The sequence below is a fragment of the Phacochoerus africanus genome, chromosome 3, assembly GCF_016906955.1.
Source record: "Phacochoerus africanus isolate WHEZ1 chromosome 3, ROS_Pafr_v1, whole genome shotgun sequence".
Classification (NCBI taxonomy): domain Eukaryota; kingdom Metazoa; phylum Chordata; class Mammalia; order Artiodactyla; family Suidae; genus Phacochoerus; species Phacochoerus africanus.
In genome coordinates, this window is record NC_062546.1 from 6,439,663 (window position 1) to 6,454,700 (window position 15,038).

Below are 15,038 nucleotides of genomic sequence, written 5' to 3' on the forward strand. Positions count from 1 at the left end.
AACAGCTGAAGTAAAATTAATAGCGTTTCCTTTCCTTTTATTCCATTTCTCTAATGTTGACAATTTGGTGTCTGGCTTTTCATCTTTTTCTTTGCTTATTCAAACATATCCACATCTATATACACATACCGTCTGCTAACATGGAATCACACATTACAAATTAATCTGTACTTTGACCTTCATTTCTTAGGAATTGATCCTGCTCTAATTTTCCACGTACCTGATTGTAGGAATCATTGTGTGTGCACTGCAGGGGGTGTACATGTGATCCCGGATGGGGCATTGAGTCCTTTCCCTGAGATTTTGGGTGGATGGATCTGTTATATGCAACATTTGGGAGTGTCAGTTGCCATTGCATATCATGGAGGCTTCAGAGAAAGCTAGATTGCAGTGAGCAAAAGAAAATTGCAGTGTGCCAAAGGGAGAGATATATAGATAGATGAGAGATAAATGATAGATAGATAGGTAGGTAGAGGAAAGGCAATATTTTGGATTATCCACAAAGCTTCATTACATTGCCAAGGTTCAGTTTTGCCCTTGGACTTTACACGATAGGATCCTTCCAATAAACCCCCTTTGCCTCACTGGACTTCCATTCTTAGTACCTAAGCATAGACTAAGCATTTCAAGCCCTCTATCAAAAAAAAAAAAAAAAAAAATCAAATGAAAAAAAAAATCCCATTTTTGATTTGGGATCAAAAGTGGGCAGAAGACCTAAATAGACATTTCTCCAAGGAAGGCCTACAGATGGTCAACAGGCACATGAAAAGTTGCTCAATTTTGCTAATTATTAGAGAAATGCAAATCAAACCTACAATGAGGTGTCATTTCACACCAGTCAGAATGACTATCTTCAAAAAGTCTACAAATAATAAATGTTGGAAAGAGTATGGAAAAAAGGGACACCCCCCCTTCATTATTGGTAGGAAAGCAAACTGGGAGAACAGTATGGAGATTTCTTAAAACACTAAAAATAGAGTTACCATATGATTCTGCAAACCCTCTCCTGGGTTATCAGGAAAGGATGAAAACTCTAATTCCAAGAGAGGCATGCACCCCAATGTTCATTACAGCCCTATTTACAATAGCCAAGACACTGAAGCAACCTAAATGTTCACTGACAGATGGCTGGATAAAGATGAGGTATATCTGCACAATGGAATATTACCCAGCCATAAAAAGAGTGAAACAATGCCATTTGCAGCAACATGGATGGGCTTAGAGATTATCATTCTGAGTGAAGTAAGTCAGAGAAAGACAAATATCATATGATATCACTTATACATGGAACCTAAAAAAAAAGATACAAATGAACTTATTTTCAAAACAGAAACAAACTCACAGACATGGAAAACAAACATACGGTTACCAAAGGGGAGCAAAGGGGGGAGGGATAAATTAGAACTTTGGGATTCAAGATACCCACTATTATATACAAAATAGATAAACAACAGGACCCACTGTATAGCACAGGGAACCTATATTCAATATGTTGTAATAACTTAAAATGGAAAAGAATCTGAAAAAGAATATATATATGTAAACTGAATCACTTTGCTCTCCATGTGAAACTAACAAAACATTGTTATCGCTATTCCAACAAAAAAATCAAAACACTCTAAGGCTCCAAATTTTTCGGAAAGAATTTTACTTTTCCTATCATATTTATAGTGAGTAAATGGTATTATTATTTCCTCTGTGAGAAATAAAAGCAATGATAAATTATTTTATTGATTGATTGCTTACTGAGTCTCTGCTAAACTCTGTGCTCCCAGGAAGTTGATAATCTATGGTGAACACAATAAATAAATCAACGAGTTCCAAAAAGTAGGATAAGTGTAATGACTGGGACAAGCACAGGGTGTTGTGGAGGGCGTCAAAATCTGTCTGCCCCCGGACCCCAGAGTCTCACTGCTCATGGTCGTCTTAGACATGTAAGTTGTTAGCTAATGTGGCAGTTGGAGGACCTTGTGGATGAACCATCCCTAACTGTTTTTAAATTATAAAACCCATGAGAAAGGATGTTTAAACCATCCTTCTAGTTCCACCCGCAAAGACAGCTGTCGCACAAAACAAGTTGATAATTTGGCTGTTTCCCAAGGGAGTCTGGAGAATTTACTCCGCACTGCTCTGAAACGTTTAGAACTCATGGGGCTGGTTGTTCACAGAGCCTTTTTCTCCTAAAGCTACTTATTTCCCCCTGATGAATAACATTTGCTTGGGTTGCTAACTATCCCCAAGGAGAGAAAAGGGTGATCAAGTGACCCGGTGGGCCTTGGTCTGGCTGTGACGTGGGTCTCACTGCCCACCCTCGGCCCCACTTTCCACCTTCTGCATCACTGCCCAGAGGCTCTGTCTGCCCCCTGATGCGTGGAGTCTTCTTTCATTCAACCTCGGGGCTCTTTTTCAGGCAAGGCCTTTAGAGCTGAATGCCTTGTGTGTCTGTCTTTGCCTTCTTTGAGACAGTTTCTTTCGGAAAAGAAAATCGTTCATGGGTCCTTGCTGTCTAGGGCTTGCTTGAAACTAGGTTTCTCTAAGGAATGGTCAGACAAGCAGTGGTGGGATTTACTGACTGCCAGAGTATTGGTTTCCTATGTAAGACCAGTTCGGATTTTATTTTATTTTACTCATTTAAGGGGAGCCTTAGTGCAGAGAAGTGAAATCCCTAGAGGTCTAGTAGCAAAATTCCTAGCATCAGGTACAATCTAGGAATCTCAGAAAAGTGAAACATCTGGGCCACAAAATCACAAACAGGTTTTTTTTAATTGTACATCTCTAACAGCAAAAGAAGGAAGGAGGGAGGGAAGGAAGGGAAGAAAGAAGGAGGAGCAGATCTGTGCTGTGCCTGGAATGAAACTTGGACTTGATCCTTTTTCTCTCCCCCGCAGCCCCCCCACCCCCAGATGCTGGGGCTGGAGTAGGGGTGGGGAGCAGGTGATGTTTCCGTTCCCACATTGTTAGGAAAACATTTCCCATAGGCAGGGGATTGGATTTGTTCATGTCTCTTGGCAGGAGATGCATGGGCTTATGTGGCATGATTTCTGGGACATTGTTCTAATGAGGATTTTGGATGGCAAGGAACAGTAGTAGGTTACTAAAACTAGCTCGAGTGAAATGAGCTTTATTATGAGGAGGCAGGAAGCTCTCAAGAAACTCCAGGTCAAAAGACAGTGTTGCTGGACCTCTTATGAGTAGCGGTCAAGGAACTGGAGATTCACTGTTCACTCCCTCGCTCCCTCCATCTTTCAGAAGGCAGAGAATCGGCCTCTGTCTCCAAGTGTGATCAGTCCTTTTATTTCTTCCAGCATTATCCTCTGCTTCTACATGCACGTGGCCCTTCAATAGCCGGTTTGGGAGACTAGAGACCTCTCCTCTAGGATCCAGTGCTTACTGGAAACCATCTCTGTGTTTCTTTCAGATCCTAGAGAGAGAAAATCTAGCAGCCCGATCTTATCTGGCTGAGACAGGACACACAAGTCATGGATTTCTGGTATCAGATGGATTGGTAGCCCTAGAACCCAGGGGCTATCTTTGTTCAGTCACATGTGGTGGGAAAGGGAGACAGGACCCTGTGATTTATAACGTCAGATAGATTCTCTTAGTAGGAGTCAAAGAAATTGTGTTTCACATCTTCAGAACACCCTGGCTAAGGGAACATCTTTTAGTAAAGAATCAAGACTTTCATCTTCAATTACCTAAGAGGGTTTGCATTTATATTTTATGGGAGAGGAGTTCCCATTGTGGCTCAGTGGACATGAACCCATGAGGTTGTGGGTCCCATCCCTGGCCTCGCTCCGTGGGTTAAGGATCTGGGAATGCTGTGAGCTGTGGTGTAGTTTGCAGGTGCAGCTCAGATCCTGCGTTGCTGTGGCTGTGGTGTAGGCTGGCAGATGCAGGTCCTATTCAACCCCTAGCCTGGGAACTTCCATATGCTGAGAGTGTGGCCCTAAAAAGAAAAAAAAAATTATTGGGAGAGATTCATTTCAGCCAGTGTATCCTATAAGGTGAATGACTGATAACAACACTCTATGTGGAGCATTCAGTCATTTTGCAATCAATGATTGAGTCCCTAATATGGTCGCTCTGCTGGATTTGGGGGCTGCAAAATAAGTACTTTTGGAGAAAAAAAGAGGAAGGAGGGAAGAAGTTTCTTTAAATCTGAGTTCTTTCAGGAAGAAAGATGCCTAGAGAAGAAAAGGATGCAGAGAGAATATATTGGGGTTGTTAGAGAAGCCAACTCTGTGTTATTGACTATTTAACAACTCTATAATCAACAGAGCTTTTTTCTTTTTTCTTTTTTTTCTTCCCTTAAATGCTTTCCAGCCTGAAATCGCACAGCCCACGTCTTAGTTACTAAACAGCTGTTTTGGACAAGGAAGGCAGAGTACTTACCCTTAAGGGGAAAAGAGTGAACCAAATTAGATCCAGCCTCTATCCTCAAAAGGCAGCATCAAATGAGAAGACATTGTAGCTGCTACCCAGGCCGACTGTCACAGAAGGGAGGAGAGAGTTACAAAACGCCACAAGGGTTCTGGTGAAAAGCTCTTTGAGCCTTGGGGTGGGGGAAATGATGGCCAGCCCCTCAGAAGGCACCAGTTCACCCTTTTTGTTGTGGCTTAGATTGGTGACATGCAACAATGTTACAAATAGCACAGCAAGAGCACCTGCCAATCAGAAGTGATACTGGCCCCACCACCAGAGCAGAATCTGGAGGCTTCTTTGACTGCAGGCACCCAGTCTTTAGTTGCAAGATTATAGGGAGATAAGGGCTGGGGAAATATCAACCAGTAGGAATACTTCTGCTTGTAACAATTGGAGCTGCAGTGTGGTGCTATGGCTCCCCCCTCCCCCCACAAGGACCTTATGAGGTGCAGGTCTGACCTGTGTGGTGGAGGGGCTCGAATCAATGCTAAGGAGGATGTTCCTCTCTCAGGAAGGAATAGGATGCCATCTATCTAGGAGGCGTTGTTCAACAAACACCCTTCGATGAATAATGAGTCAGTACATTTCTAGGAGCTCTGAATGTCTGATAGTGATTTTTTTTTTTTTTGGTCTTTTTAGGGCCGCACCCACAACATATGGAAGTTCCCAGGTTACCGGTCCAATCGGAACTGCAGCTGTCAGCCTACACCACAGCCAGAGCAACTCGGGATCTGAGCCTCATCTTCGATCTACAGCACAGCTCGAGGCAATTCTGGATCCTTAACCCACTGAGCCAGGCCAGGGATCAAACCTGCGTCCTCATGGATACTAGTCGGCTTCGTCAGCACTGAGCCATGGACAGGAACTCCAGGGAGGCTGTTTTGATTAAAGATGTGGGTCCTGTCCTCTGGCAGCTGGGAGTCTAAAGGAAATTTGGGAAGGGAGTGATGTGACCCCAAAGCGTCAAAGAGCTGGAGGGCTGATGGGACCTTAATTGGTGGAGTCCCTCCCTCTCAGAAAGAGTAAGTGACCTGGCCAAGTTCACACAGCTGGTCAGACCGAGACAAACCTTTCCCTCCTAGTGGTGGCTACGGAAGAGGAAGATTAACGATGCCAATCAGTAGCCAAGATGGCAATAGGGTGGCACTGGGTCGGGGGCGCGCAGCACGTTGAGAGAGGTGTTGGATTCTCAGGAGGGGGACTTGCTTTTTTTTTTTTTTTTTTTTTTTAGGGGTAAGGTTTCAGAGGACTGATTCTTGCTGAGTAAACTCCCTCTCTCTTTTTCTGGCCTTGCCTGGGGTAGGTTCGCGGTGTGGATGGGAAGGCGTGCCCTGAGGTTTCCCAGCCCATCTTCCCAGAGCCGAAGGCCTCAGGCACCTCCCCCCAGCGGCCTCCACCGGCTTTGGTCCGCCCCAAGGCTCCCGGAGCTCCCCAGGCCCCAGGGCTTGGTGAGGCAGGCTCTGGGCCAGGCGCGGTCGGGACGGCGGCGCGGGTCCCCAGGTCCCGAGCAGCGCGCTGCGCCAGGCTGCTGCCGCCCATCCAGCTCCGCATCCGGGCCTGGCAGCGCCGCGCTCGGCTCGGAGGGCGCTCGGCGGCGGCAGAGTCCCGTGCTCGGCAGGGGCGAGGGGAGCCGCGGCCCCCTCCGCCGGCCCAGACGGAAGAGGGGGCGAGCAGGCGAGGAGCTGGGGCAGGCGCAGGGCGGGGGGCGCCTCTCTCTGGGCGTTCTCCGCGTCGCGCGCTCCCCGGGGCGGGGTGGCCCCAGACCCTGGCAGCCAGCAGCGCTGTGTGCCCCGCTTGTTCCAGGGGTGCGTTAAACACCGGGCACGAGCTGCTCAGCCGGTGTCACCGCACTCCTTCTTCCCCTTTCCCGAGAGCCAGCGGCTTGAGCTGGAAGCCAACCCCAGCCGGACGTGCGCTCCTATAAATAGCGCGCGTGTGCCCGCCTCGCGCTCTCCCGGCTGCGCGAGGACAGAGAAAGTTGTGCGCAGGGACTCCGGTCCAGCGGCAGAGGTAGGAGGGGACCCCGCCGGCGGAGCCGCCCTGCACCTTGGAACTGATCCCGCGAGTCTGTGCTTTCCGTGCTGGGGACCTGGCTAGCGCTGCCTACCTGCCGACGTGCGAGAGACACCAAGCCTTGGGGAAATTTTGACCAAGCGAAAGTGGGAGTCGCCGGCGTCCTGGCCATGAACACAGCCTCCGGTTCTTCCCAGTCCGGGAAACACCTTCTGCCTCTGTAATTCGTCCCTGCCGCGAGGCAGACGCGTACAGGAGCGACACCGGCACCGCTCGGCATCCACCTACCCGTGGCTTCTTTGAGTCCCTTTCGTTTTTCCTGCTCCGTGATACCTAGGGGTGCTTGGGTTGGGGTGAGAATTTATTATCATTTTCCTCTTTGAGGTGTGAGTGTGAGGGTTCGGTGACTGTTAGATGCCTAGGAACAAGGGTGGGTGCAGGGGCCCCAGGCAGGGCTGATTCTTGGGCGGAGGGTGGGGTAGGGGTTCTGCATGAGCTCCTTAAAGGACAAAGGTAGCAGAACCAGCGAGAGAGCGCGAGGGGAGACTTTGACTTCAAACCACAGAATTGGTGGAAGTGTGCGCGCCGCCGCCGCCGCCGTTCCTGCAGCGCTGTCGATCTAGCTACTGGCATCTTCCCGAGCTCCGGGGTCCCGGGGTAGGAGGCGACGCCGGCGAGCAGAAGCGCCAGCCGGCTGCGGCTGCCCACGAGGCTCACCATGGGCTCCGGGCGCCGGGCGCTGTCCGTGGTGCCGGCCGTGCTGCTGGCCCTCGTCCTGCCCGGGCTGCCCGTCTGGGCGCAGAACGACACCGAGCCCATCGTGCTGGAAGGCAAGTGCCTCGTGGTGTGCGACTCGAACCCGGCCACGGACTCCAAGGGTTCCTCTTCCTCCCCTCTGGGGATCTCGGTCCGGGCGGCTAACTCCAAGGTCGCCTTCTCGGCGGTGCGGAGCACCAACCACGAGCCGTCCGAGATGAGCAACAAGACGCGCATCATTTACTTCGATCAGGTCAGACCTCGAGGGATGCGGGGTTTGTGGAGTCGGGGGTGGGCTCTCTAGGCAGCTCAGACCCGGGCTACCTGCTCAAGGCTAAGCTGGTCGTCCTGGGGTCTGGGGGATCATTTCGGCATTCACCTCCCCGGATGTCTGGATCTGAAACTTCCAGTGTCTCTCCCATCACCACCCCCGCCCCCCATTCCCTCCTGGCCTCCGAAAGTGCTGCTGGGGCGGTGGGAGAGAGTCTGGGAGCGCAGAGCCCGGCGGCGAGAGCTCAGGACAAGTTTAACAGCAACAGGTCCATAGGAGCGGGCGGGATTCTGGTCCCCGGACCTCGCAAATCCCTTGGCCAGGACTTGGCCCCCAGCTCAGACTCCTTTGCGGATGCCGCCGAGGCCGTTCTGGCGCTCAGTACCCTTTGGGACGCTGGATGAATGATTCGTTTCTCCCAGATGGAGAAGCTTCTCCCCCAAAAAGAGCTGGGTGAGGGGTGGTCCATTCTCTCTGCAGAGATCTCGCTGGTGGCCAGAGAGGGTGGAGAGCTGTGGTTTGGGTCAGTTCTCGCCCAGCTTTCCGCCGCCAGGATCCCCGCACACGTTGCAGGCGCCGCTGCAGCTGAAAGCCCTTCTCTGGTACTTGGAGAAAAGTTGCGGAGGAGGAGAGGAAGAGGAATTGGGCAACTGCATTGAGCTCCCCGAGGGAAGCGCTGGGGAGTTGTTCTCCCTTCCCTGGGTTCCTAGCTTTTCAGAGACCTGCAGATTAGTGGGGAAAGACAGACTTTGCGGGGGGTGGGGGGGGCAGGATAAGGGATGGAGGAGGAACTGATGAATGCCGGGGCATCTTTTTAGCGACCTGGAGCTCTGGGGTTTGGGTGATGAGAAACCCCGGGGATAGCAGCTTAGCACCGAGTCTTAAAACTGAAAACAGACTCCAGAGTCATCATTTCAAACCAGCAGCACCCGGAGCCTTTTGAATTCCAAAGTCCTTTCTGTAGTTCACAGTTGTGTGCCACACGTGCAGGAGCACAGGTTAAGTGGAGCTGCGGCTGTGCCAAGGAAGGGATGAGGTGACGTTTCTCTTCCTTACTTATTTATTCCCAAGGAATGTACTCTCCAGCTGGCCAAAGACAGAGAATGCCTCTCTGGGGCTTACTATCGAGTAGCTATCATTTTGAAAGAATTAAGCAGCTCCTTTGGGGTTTTGGTGCAGTATTTTCCATCTTGATGGAAATAAAGTCTGGCACAACCCCTGGTTTGTATTTCAGTGCATTAATTAAATACTGTGGACATCATGCTGTCCTCTACAGTGCATTCTTTTCAATGACCTTTCTGTCAATTAGAAGAGGAGAAGGGTTTGTTCTTCCATTCTGGGGGGTCATGTATCTTCGAGACAAGGAGACACATTTACTTATAAGTCTCGATGTGCCTGGATGCTCTAATTACAGTGTAGAGTCAACATCCAGCCTTATGTGTAGTCAACACTAATCAGCCATTTCCACTATTGCTAATGAATTCTGCTGCTTGTATCTGATTCAGGAAGTCCCTGCTAAGTACCTCAAATTATTTCCAATGTACTTAAACAAATCTTCCTAAAACCTCTGTTGGGGTGTTTTGTTGTTGTAAGATCATTGATCACTGCATCAGAGAAAGAAATCTGATGCTTCCTTGGAAAAAGGTATAATCTTAGAATACAATAATACACACGTGTTTTAAGTTGGGATTTGAGCCTGGAACATCGACCTGACTCTCACTGTATTCTGGTACATTGCTCAGAGGTAATAGTATGTCTTTAGGGAATTATGCAAAAGGCTTAGTATTAGCATGAATATAGTGATTAAAGGAGATAGTAGCAGACTGTCATTGATACAGAGGCACTGTATCTTTATAAGGACATTTAGTTTTTTGAATGCCACTTATAGGTTTATTTCTTCGAGAGACATGGAAGAAACCCTAGTTACCCCCCCACACCCCATACACACACACCTGTACGTTCTCACTCTTTTTCGTAGGAAAGTATGTACCTATGTGACATTTAGCTTAAGAGCTCACTTCTTGAAATTCAGAGCTACTCTCATAACCAACAGAGCCAGGCCAAACAGCTTGGAATACAGAATGCACTGTTGTTTTCTTGGCAACCAGCGCTTTATTTCACCCTTCATTTTTGCCCCTTGAACTTTAAATAAAGAGCAGGTAATTATAAGGGGATAGTGGCTAACAATGGGAGGACCACGAGAAGGCCATTTACTTCACAGTCTACTCTTTGGCAGCCTATAAAGGCTGAGTCATTGCCAAAATATTATAATTAAGCCTAGATGGCACTGGAATGAAACAAATGGCCATGGATCTTAGCAGAGCTTTGGCGGAGGCTCAGAGGAGGTCCAGGCATTCAGACCACTCTGTGCACCAACTGTTCAGTGTCATGGATTATGTCACACGGTAGAGGGAGTGTCCAGGCCTCTGTGTGATGTGTCCAGGAATGACTGCAGAGAGCCCATGGATGCTGATTGGCTGGCTAGGAAACGTCACCTCTGGACATACTGAAGGTTCATAGAGGGTGGGCCTATAAATATACGGCTGATGCCTTTTATCTGACTCTCAAGGTAAAGCTAATATTTATAAGCCCTCGAGTTTCTAGATGTTTCTAGAGCCCTTGGGCCTTGCTGGAAATGAAGGCATGAATATTAAGCTGTTACTTAATTTTTTCCCATGCCATTTAAAAGACAGAAGAATCTTCCCATGTAGAAATCCATTTTCCAAGTCACTAATGAAAAAAGGAATAGAAATCAATGTTGTATTTCTTATGGGTTTTAAAGGTAGTTTTCTTTCTTAAGAAAGAAAGAAAAAGAAAGAGGAAGGAAGAAGACATTTTACTTACAGAGGAGAATGTTGTCATAATTTACTGTTATTTGTTCTTTTCATTTGTAGATCCTAGTAAATGTGGGTAATTTTTTCACCCTGGAGTCTGTCTTTGTAGCACCAAGAAAAGGAATTTACAGTTTCAGTTTTCACGTAATTAAAGTCTACCAGAGCCAAACAATCCAGGTATGTCTTTCGAACTGTTCCTTCTCTATCCCACACAACCGTGTGTATTGGTAGTGGCTTATGTATTTAAGTATTTACCCCAGAGATATGTTTTTGTTGTAAAAAATTAACAACCATCTTTATAATAGTTTATTTTTGAAACACTTAATTTCCAAGAACATCTATTAAGGCATATGACAAGAAGCCTATAGAAAAGTAAACTACTGAACTTGTTACCTTAATGACAACCAATTGCTTAAAAAACACAGTAAAAATTCAGTGACACAAATCTTTTTCTAGGATCTGGATTGCTTTTAAAGCATGTGCAGAAATGACTTGAACTTGTAAGAAAAAAAAAAAAGCTAGTAAGACTATCAGAGCTTTACAAGTACCTACTAAATAGGCGTTCCCAGGAGGCACAAGGGGTTAAGAATCTGGTGTTGTCACTGCTATGGCTCTGGTCACTGCTGTGGCAGGGGTTTGATTCCTGGCCCTAGAATTTCTGCATGCCATGGGCGTGGCCAAAAATTTTTAAGAAACCAAGTACCTGTTAAATAAACAAAACAAATTTGCTGTCATCATTAAAAATTATGAGCTACAATTAACCACTGAGAATAAATCTATGAAGGAACAATTATTTGATGTACTTTTAAAGAAAGGCTTATGCTTTTGGCTTATGCTTTAAGTAGTTTATCCTCAGTTACTCTGATGTTGGTGAATTCTTACCAATTGCAATTCCATAATTAATATATTTTGTGTAATGCATATTTTGTGTTATGCTTTCTAAGGGATGGGCTTGGAACTTCACCCTCAAAGACAATGATGAAGCTAGTTCCTACAAACTTAAAATATGCTAACACTCAGTAACACCAATACATGTCTAAGGAACTCTAGGATAACTTTTTTATCATGTGTTCAATGTTTGTATTATATATAATGTCCACATGAATGATAGAATACATACTAGGACATACTTTTTTTTTTTTTTTGTCTTTTTGCTATTTCTTGGGCCGCTCCTGTGGCATATGGAGGTTCCCAGGCTAGGGGTCGAATCGGAGCCGTAGCCACTGGCCTATGCCAGAGCCACAGCAACGCGGGATCCGAGTCGTGTCTGCAACCTACACCACAGCTCAAGGCAACGCCGGATCCATAACCCACTGAGCAAGGGCAGGGATTGAACCCGCAACCTCATGGTTCCTAGTCAGATTCATTAACCACTGCGCCACGACGAGAACTCCAGATATACTTTATATATCCTAGTCAATAGATAAATTGATTAGCCTCAGAGCTAGTTTACTCAATATTATTTTTAACATGAATGAGTATGTAGTCAACAGATTTACTTCCATGGAAAAGCTTTTTGCAAGCCTCAATATTTAGATATTTATGTAATGTTTAACACAGTATAATCAAAATTGTAGTATGGAGAGAAGTGAATAAGTATGAATTGATTCTTTGTTAATTATCCATCATTAAAATCTTCAGCAGTAGTGGTGATTATTATTTTTAATACACATTTCTTATCAGGGAAAACAGAAAAAGAAACCACCACACATACACATAGTCCATAATTTCAACTGATTTTTAACACTGCTTGTCTCAGTAAACCTGCAAGGATATTGCTAGAATCTTGCCATGCTTGGGTTGATCAGAGCAAAAGGCACTGGGGCTCTTTTTACTAGTGTAAAAATGAAGCCACAGGCTTGCTTCATTGCCAAAAAAATTGCTCTTGAATACAAGAGGTAAATAAAATAGAAAGCTTGATTTACGTGCTGAAGGGAAGCCGGTTTTCATATATCTAGGTTGCTCTCTGCGGATGGTATTCTTTTGTGAACATTTAAGGAAATTTCTCTGGGAGAAATTAAAATTTTTTTAATTAAACAAGATCCACTCAGTAAGATCATACTAAGTTTAGCCAGCACAGTCTGCTCGTCTGTAAGGAAAGGGCTGTATTTGCTGGACAGCAGATATTTTACCAGGTTGGTGGTCTTAGACATTGTTAGTCCCCTGCCCTGATCCCTTGTAGATGCTCTGACTTTCTTCCTTCCTCCCTCCCTCCTTCCTTCGTTTCTCTCTCTCTTTCTTTCTTTTCTTTCTTCCTTCCTTCCTTCCTTCCTTCCTTCCTTCCTTTCTTTCTTTCTTTCTTTCTTTCTTTCTTTCTTTCTTTCTTTCTTTCTTTCTTTCTTTCTTTCTTTCTTTCTTTCTTTCTATTGAAGTACAGTGAATATTATTTTGGTTTCAAGTGTACAACATAGTGATTCAATATTTTTATATATTATATTCCACTTAAAGCTATTATATAATAATGGCCATCTTTCCCTGTGCTGTACACTATATCCTTGTAGCTTATTTGATGCAGAGTGGTCTGTACCTCTCAGCCCGTGACCCCTATCTTCCCCCTCCTGCTTCCCTCTCCTCACTGGTCACCCTAGTTTGTTCTCTATTGCTGTGCATCTGTGTCTATCTCGTTTTATTCATTCGTTTGTTTTGACTTTAGTGAGCGCTTTGCAGTATTGTATTTTTGTTTTTTTTTTCTCTTGTAGGTTAACCTAATGTTAAATGGAAAACCTGTCATATCTGCCTTTGCTGGGGATAAAGACGTTACTCGCGAAGCAGCCACGAATGGGGTGCTGCTCTACCTAGATAAAGAGGATAAGGTTTACCTAAAACTGGAGAAAGGTAACTTGGTTGGAGGCTGGCAGTATTCCACGTTCTCTGGCTTTCTGGTCTTCCCCCTATAGAATGGATTTCTCCACGGTATTCATCCTTGAGGGGCGGCCCACCCCCGAGTTTCTGGAAGGTCATTTCCTCATCGTCGGATTGATGTCTTTTCTTGGTTTCTCATGGGTGAACATGGATTCTCTTTAAGGATTCTAGGCCTGTCTGAACCAGTACCAGGCTCCACAGATGACGTGTGTGTGTGTGTGTGTGTGTGTGTGTGTGTGTGTGTGTGTTTCAGTCTTGGATCGGGACTCACAGAGGTTGATACCTATCTATGCTTAAGTGTAACAATTAAAAGCTGTCTGCAAAGTTTATTCTGAATTTAATTTCCTGAATTCGTTGCAGATGTGGCATTTTGTTTCTTTCATTTTCAAAGACCAGCAGCCAGGTCTGAGAATTCGAGAACTTTCGAAAAGTTCTGACTTCAAGCAACAATTAGTGGGATACTGCCAAAGAGTTGTGTGCTGTGTTGATATACTGGTTACACTTGTTTTGGTTCTTTTGGAATCAGTTTGTTTGGTTCTCTTAAGGTAACTGCTGGCTTCGTGTCTTCTCTGCAAATAGGGTAACGGCTTGCCCGAACATTTTCTCTATGAGCTCACCAACATGACTTCCCTTAAAGTAAAAAAGAATGCTTCATAGTTGTATTTTAATTATATATGTGAAAGAGTCATATTTTCCAAGTTATATTTTCTAACAGGAAGAATAGATCATAAATCTAACAGAAAAAGTTGCTCACCCAAATTCTAAGTGCTCAATCCTCAAACCCCCACGAAACCGCTCTCCTCCACCAGAAATCTTATACTTTATTGCTCACTTTAATTAACGTGATTGATAATAACCTCTTTATTAAAACCCTAAGGGATTCTTTTTTCCTTAGACATGACCACTTCATTAACTGGAGATGGGATACTCTTGTTTTTAATTATACCTATTTTTCAAACCTTCTGTTGTGTTTTGAACTATCATCTGGTTTTGCCTTAACTCCTTAAATTGTATAGATTGATCTGTTCAGCTACTATTAAATCCAAATATCCCATATCTAAACTTAGTGCAATATCTTATTTTGTCTTTTGTACAGGTCGTATGAATTCATACAATTATTTATGTCTCTGTTATAGAATAAAGGTTAATATACGTTCGTTGAATTGTTTTGTCTTTTCGGTTTTGGAAATAATATATTTTACACGATTTCTTTCCTCTTTCTTACCAACTCCCTCTCTCCTATCCTTTCCTTCCTTTATCTCATTTCTTTGTCTTGGAGTTTAAGAAAAGCTTTCTGAACTTGGAGGGAATATTCTTGAATCAGCCTAGGAAATCTTTACTGGATTTAATGTGTCCAGATCTGGGAGTTGCGAGCTTGCCAAAAGGGGATCAATGAAGTTAGTAAACTCTCCTTTTAGAAGGACTTATTGATAGGAAGTTAAGTTTAAAAAGCTCCCCTAAAATATCATGAGAGGCTTAGTGAATGGATGAGCGGTAAGTGGGAAGACCAATACTTTCAAACTGAAGACGTTGGGAAAAATTCTGCCCCTTTCTTGACACTAAAGAACAGAAGATGGCAGATTTCTTTTGAGGAGGAACTATTATTTTAGATGTCTCATCTGGAGATGTGGCTCAATTTCCTGGTCTGTTGTTAATTAAAACAATTTGGGGGGCCCCCTTTTGTAGCTCGTGGCTGCGAGGAAGCGGTTACAGGATTCCATGAGAGGAAACACGCAGGCCGGTCTTGCAGTATAATTCTGATTAATCACCAAGTCAAAACATTGATTCATCACGGGAAGACTCTCTTCTTTTCCCAAGAAGAATTATCTGGAGATATTGGCAATGGATCCTCAATGTTTTGCTTGGCAAGTTCTCCCACA

General features: G+C 45.1%; 1 protein-coding gene across 1 annotated transcript; it reads left to right on the forward strand.

Annotated features, from left to right (window-relative positions):
- The first annotated feature begins 5,874 nt into the window (after positions 1 to 5,874).
- Positions 5,875 to 14,321, forward strand: CBLN4 (cerebellin 4 precursor). The gene is made up of 3 exons (XM_047770290.1): positions 5,875 to 7,444; positions 10,357 to 10,473; positions 12,996 to 14,321. Exons 1-3 carry the CDS (start codon positions 7,154 to 7,156, stop codon positions 13,191 to 13,193), a joined length of 606 nt encoding a protein of 201 aa, XP_047626246.1. The 5' UTR covers positions 5,875 to 7,153; the 3' UTR covers positions 13,194 to 14,321.
- Positions 14,322 to 15,038: the final 717 nt, after the last annotated feature.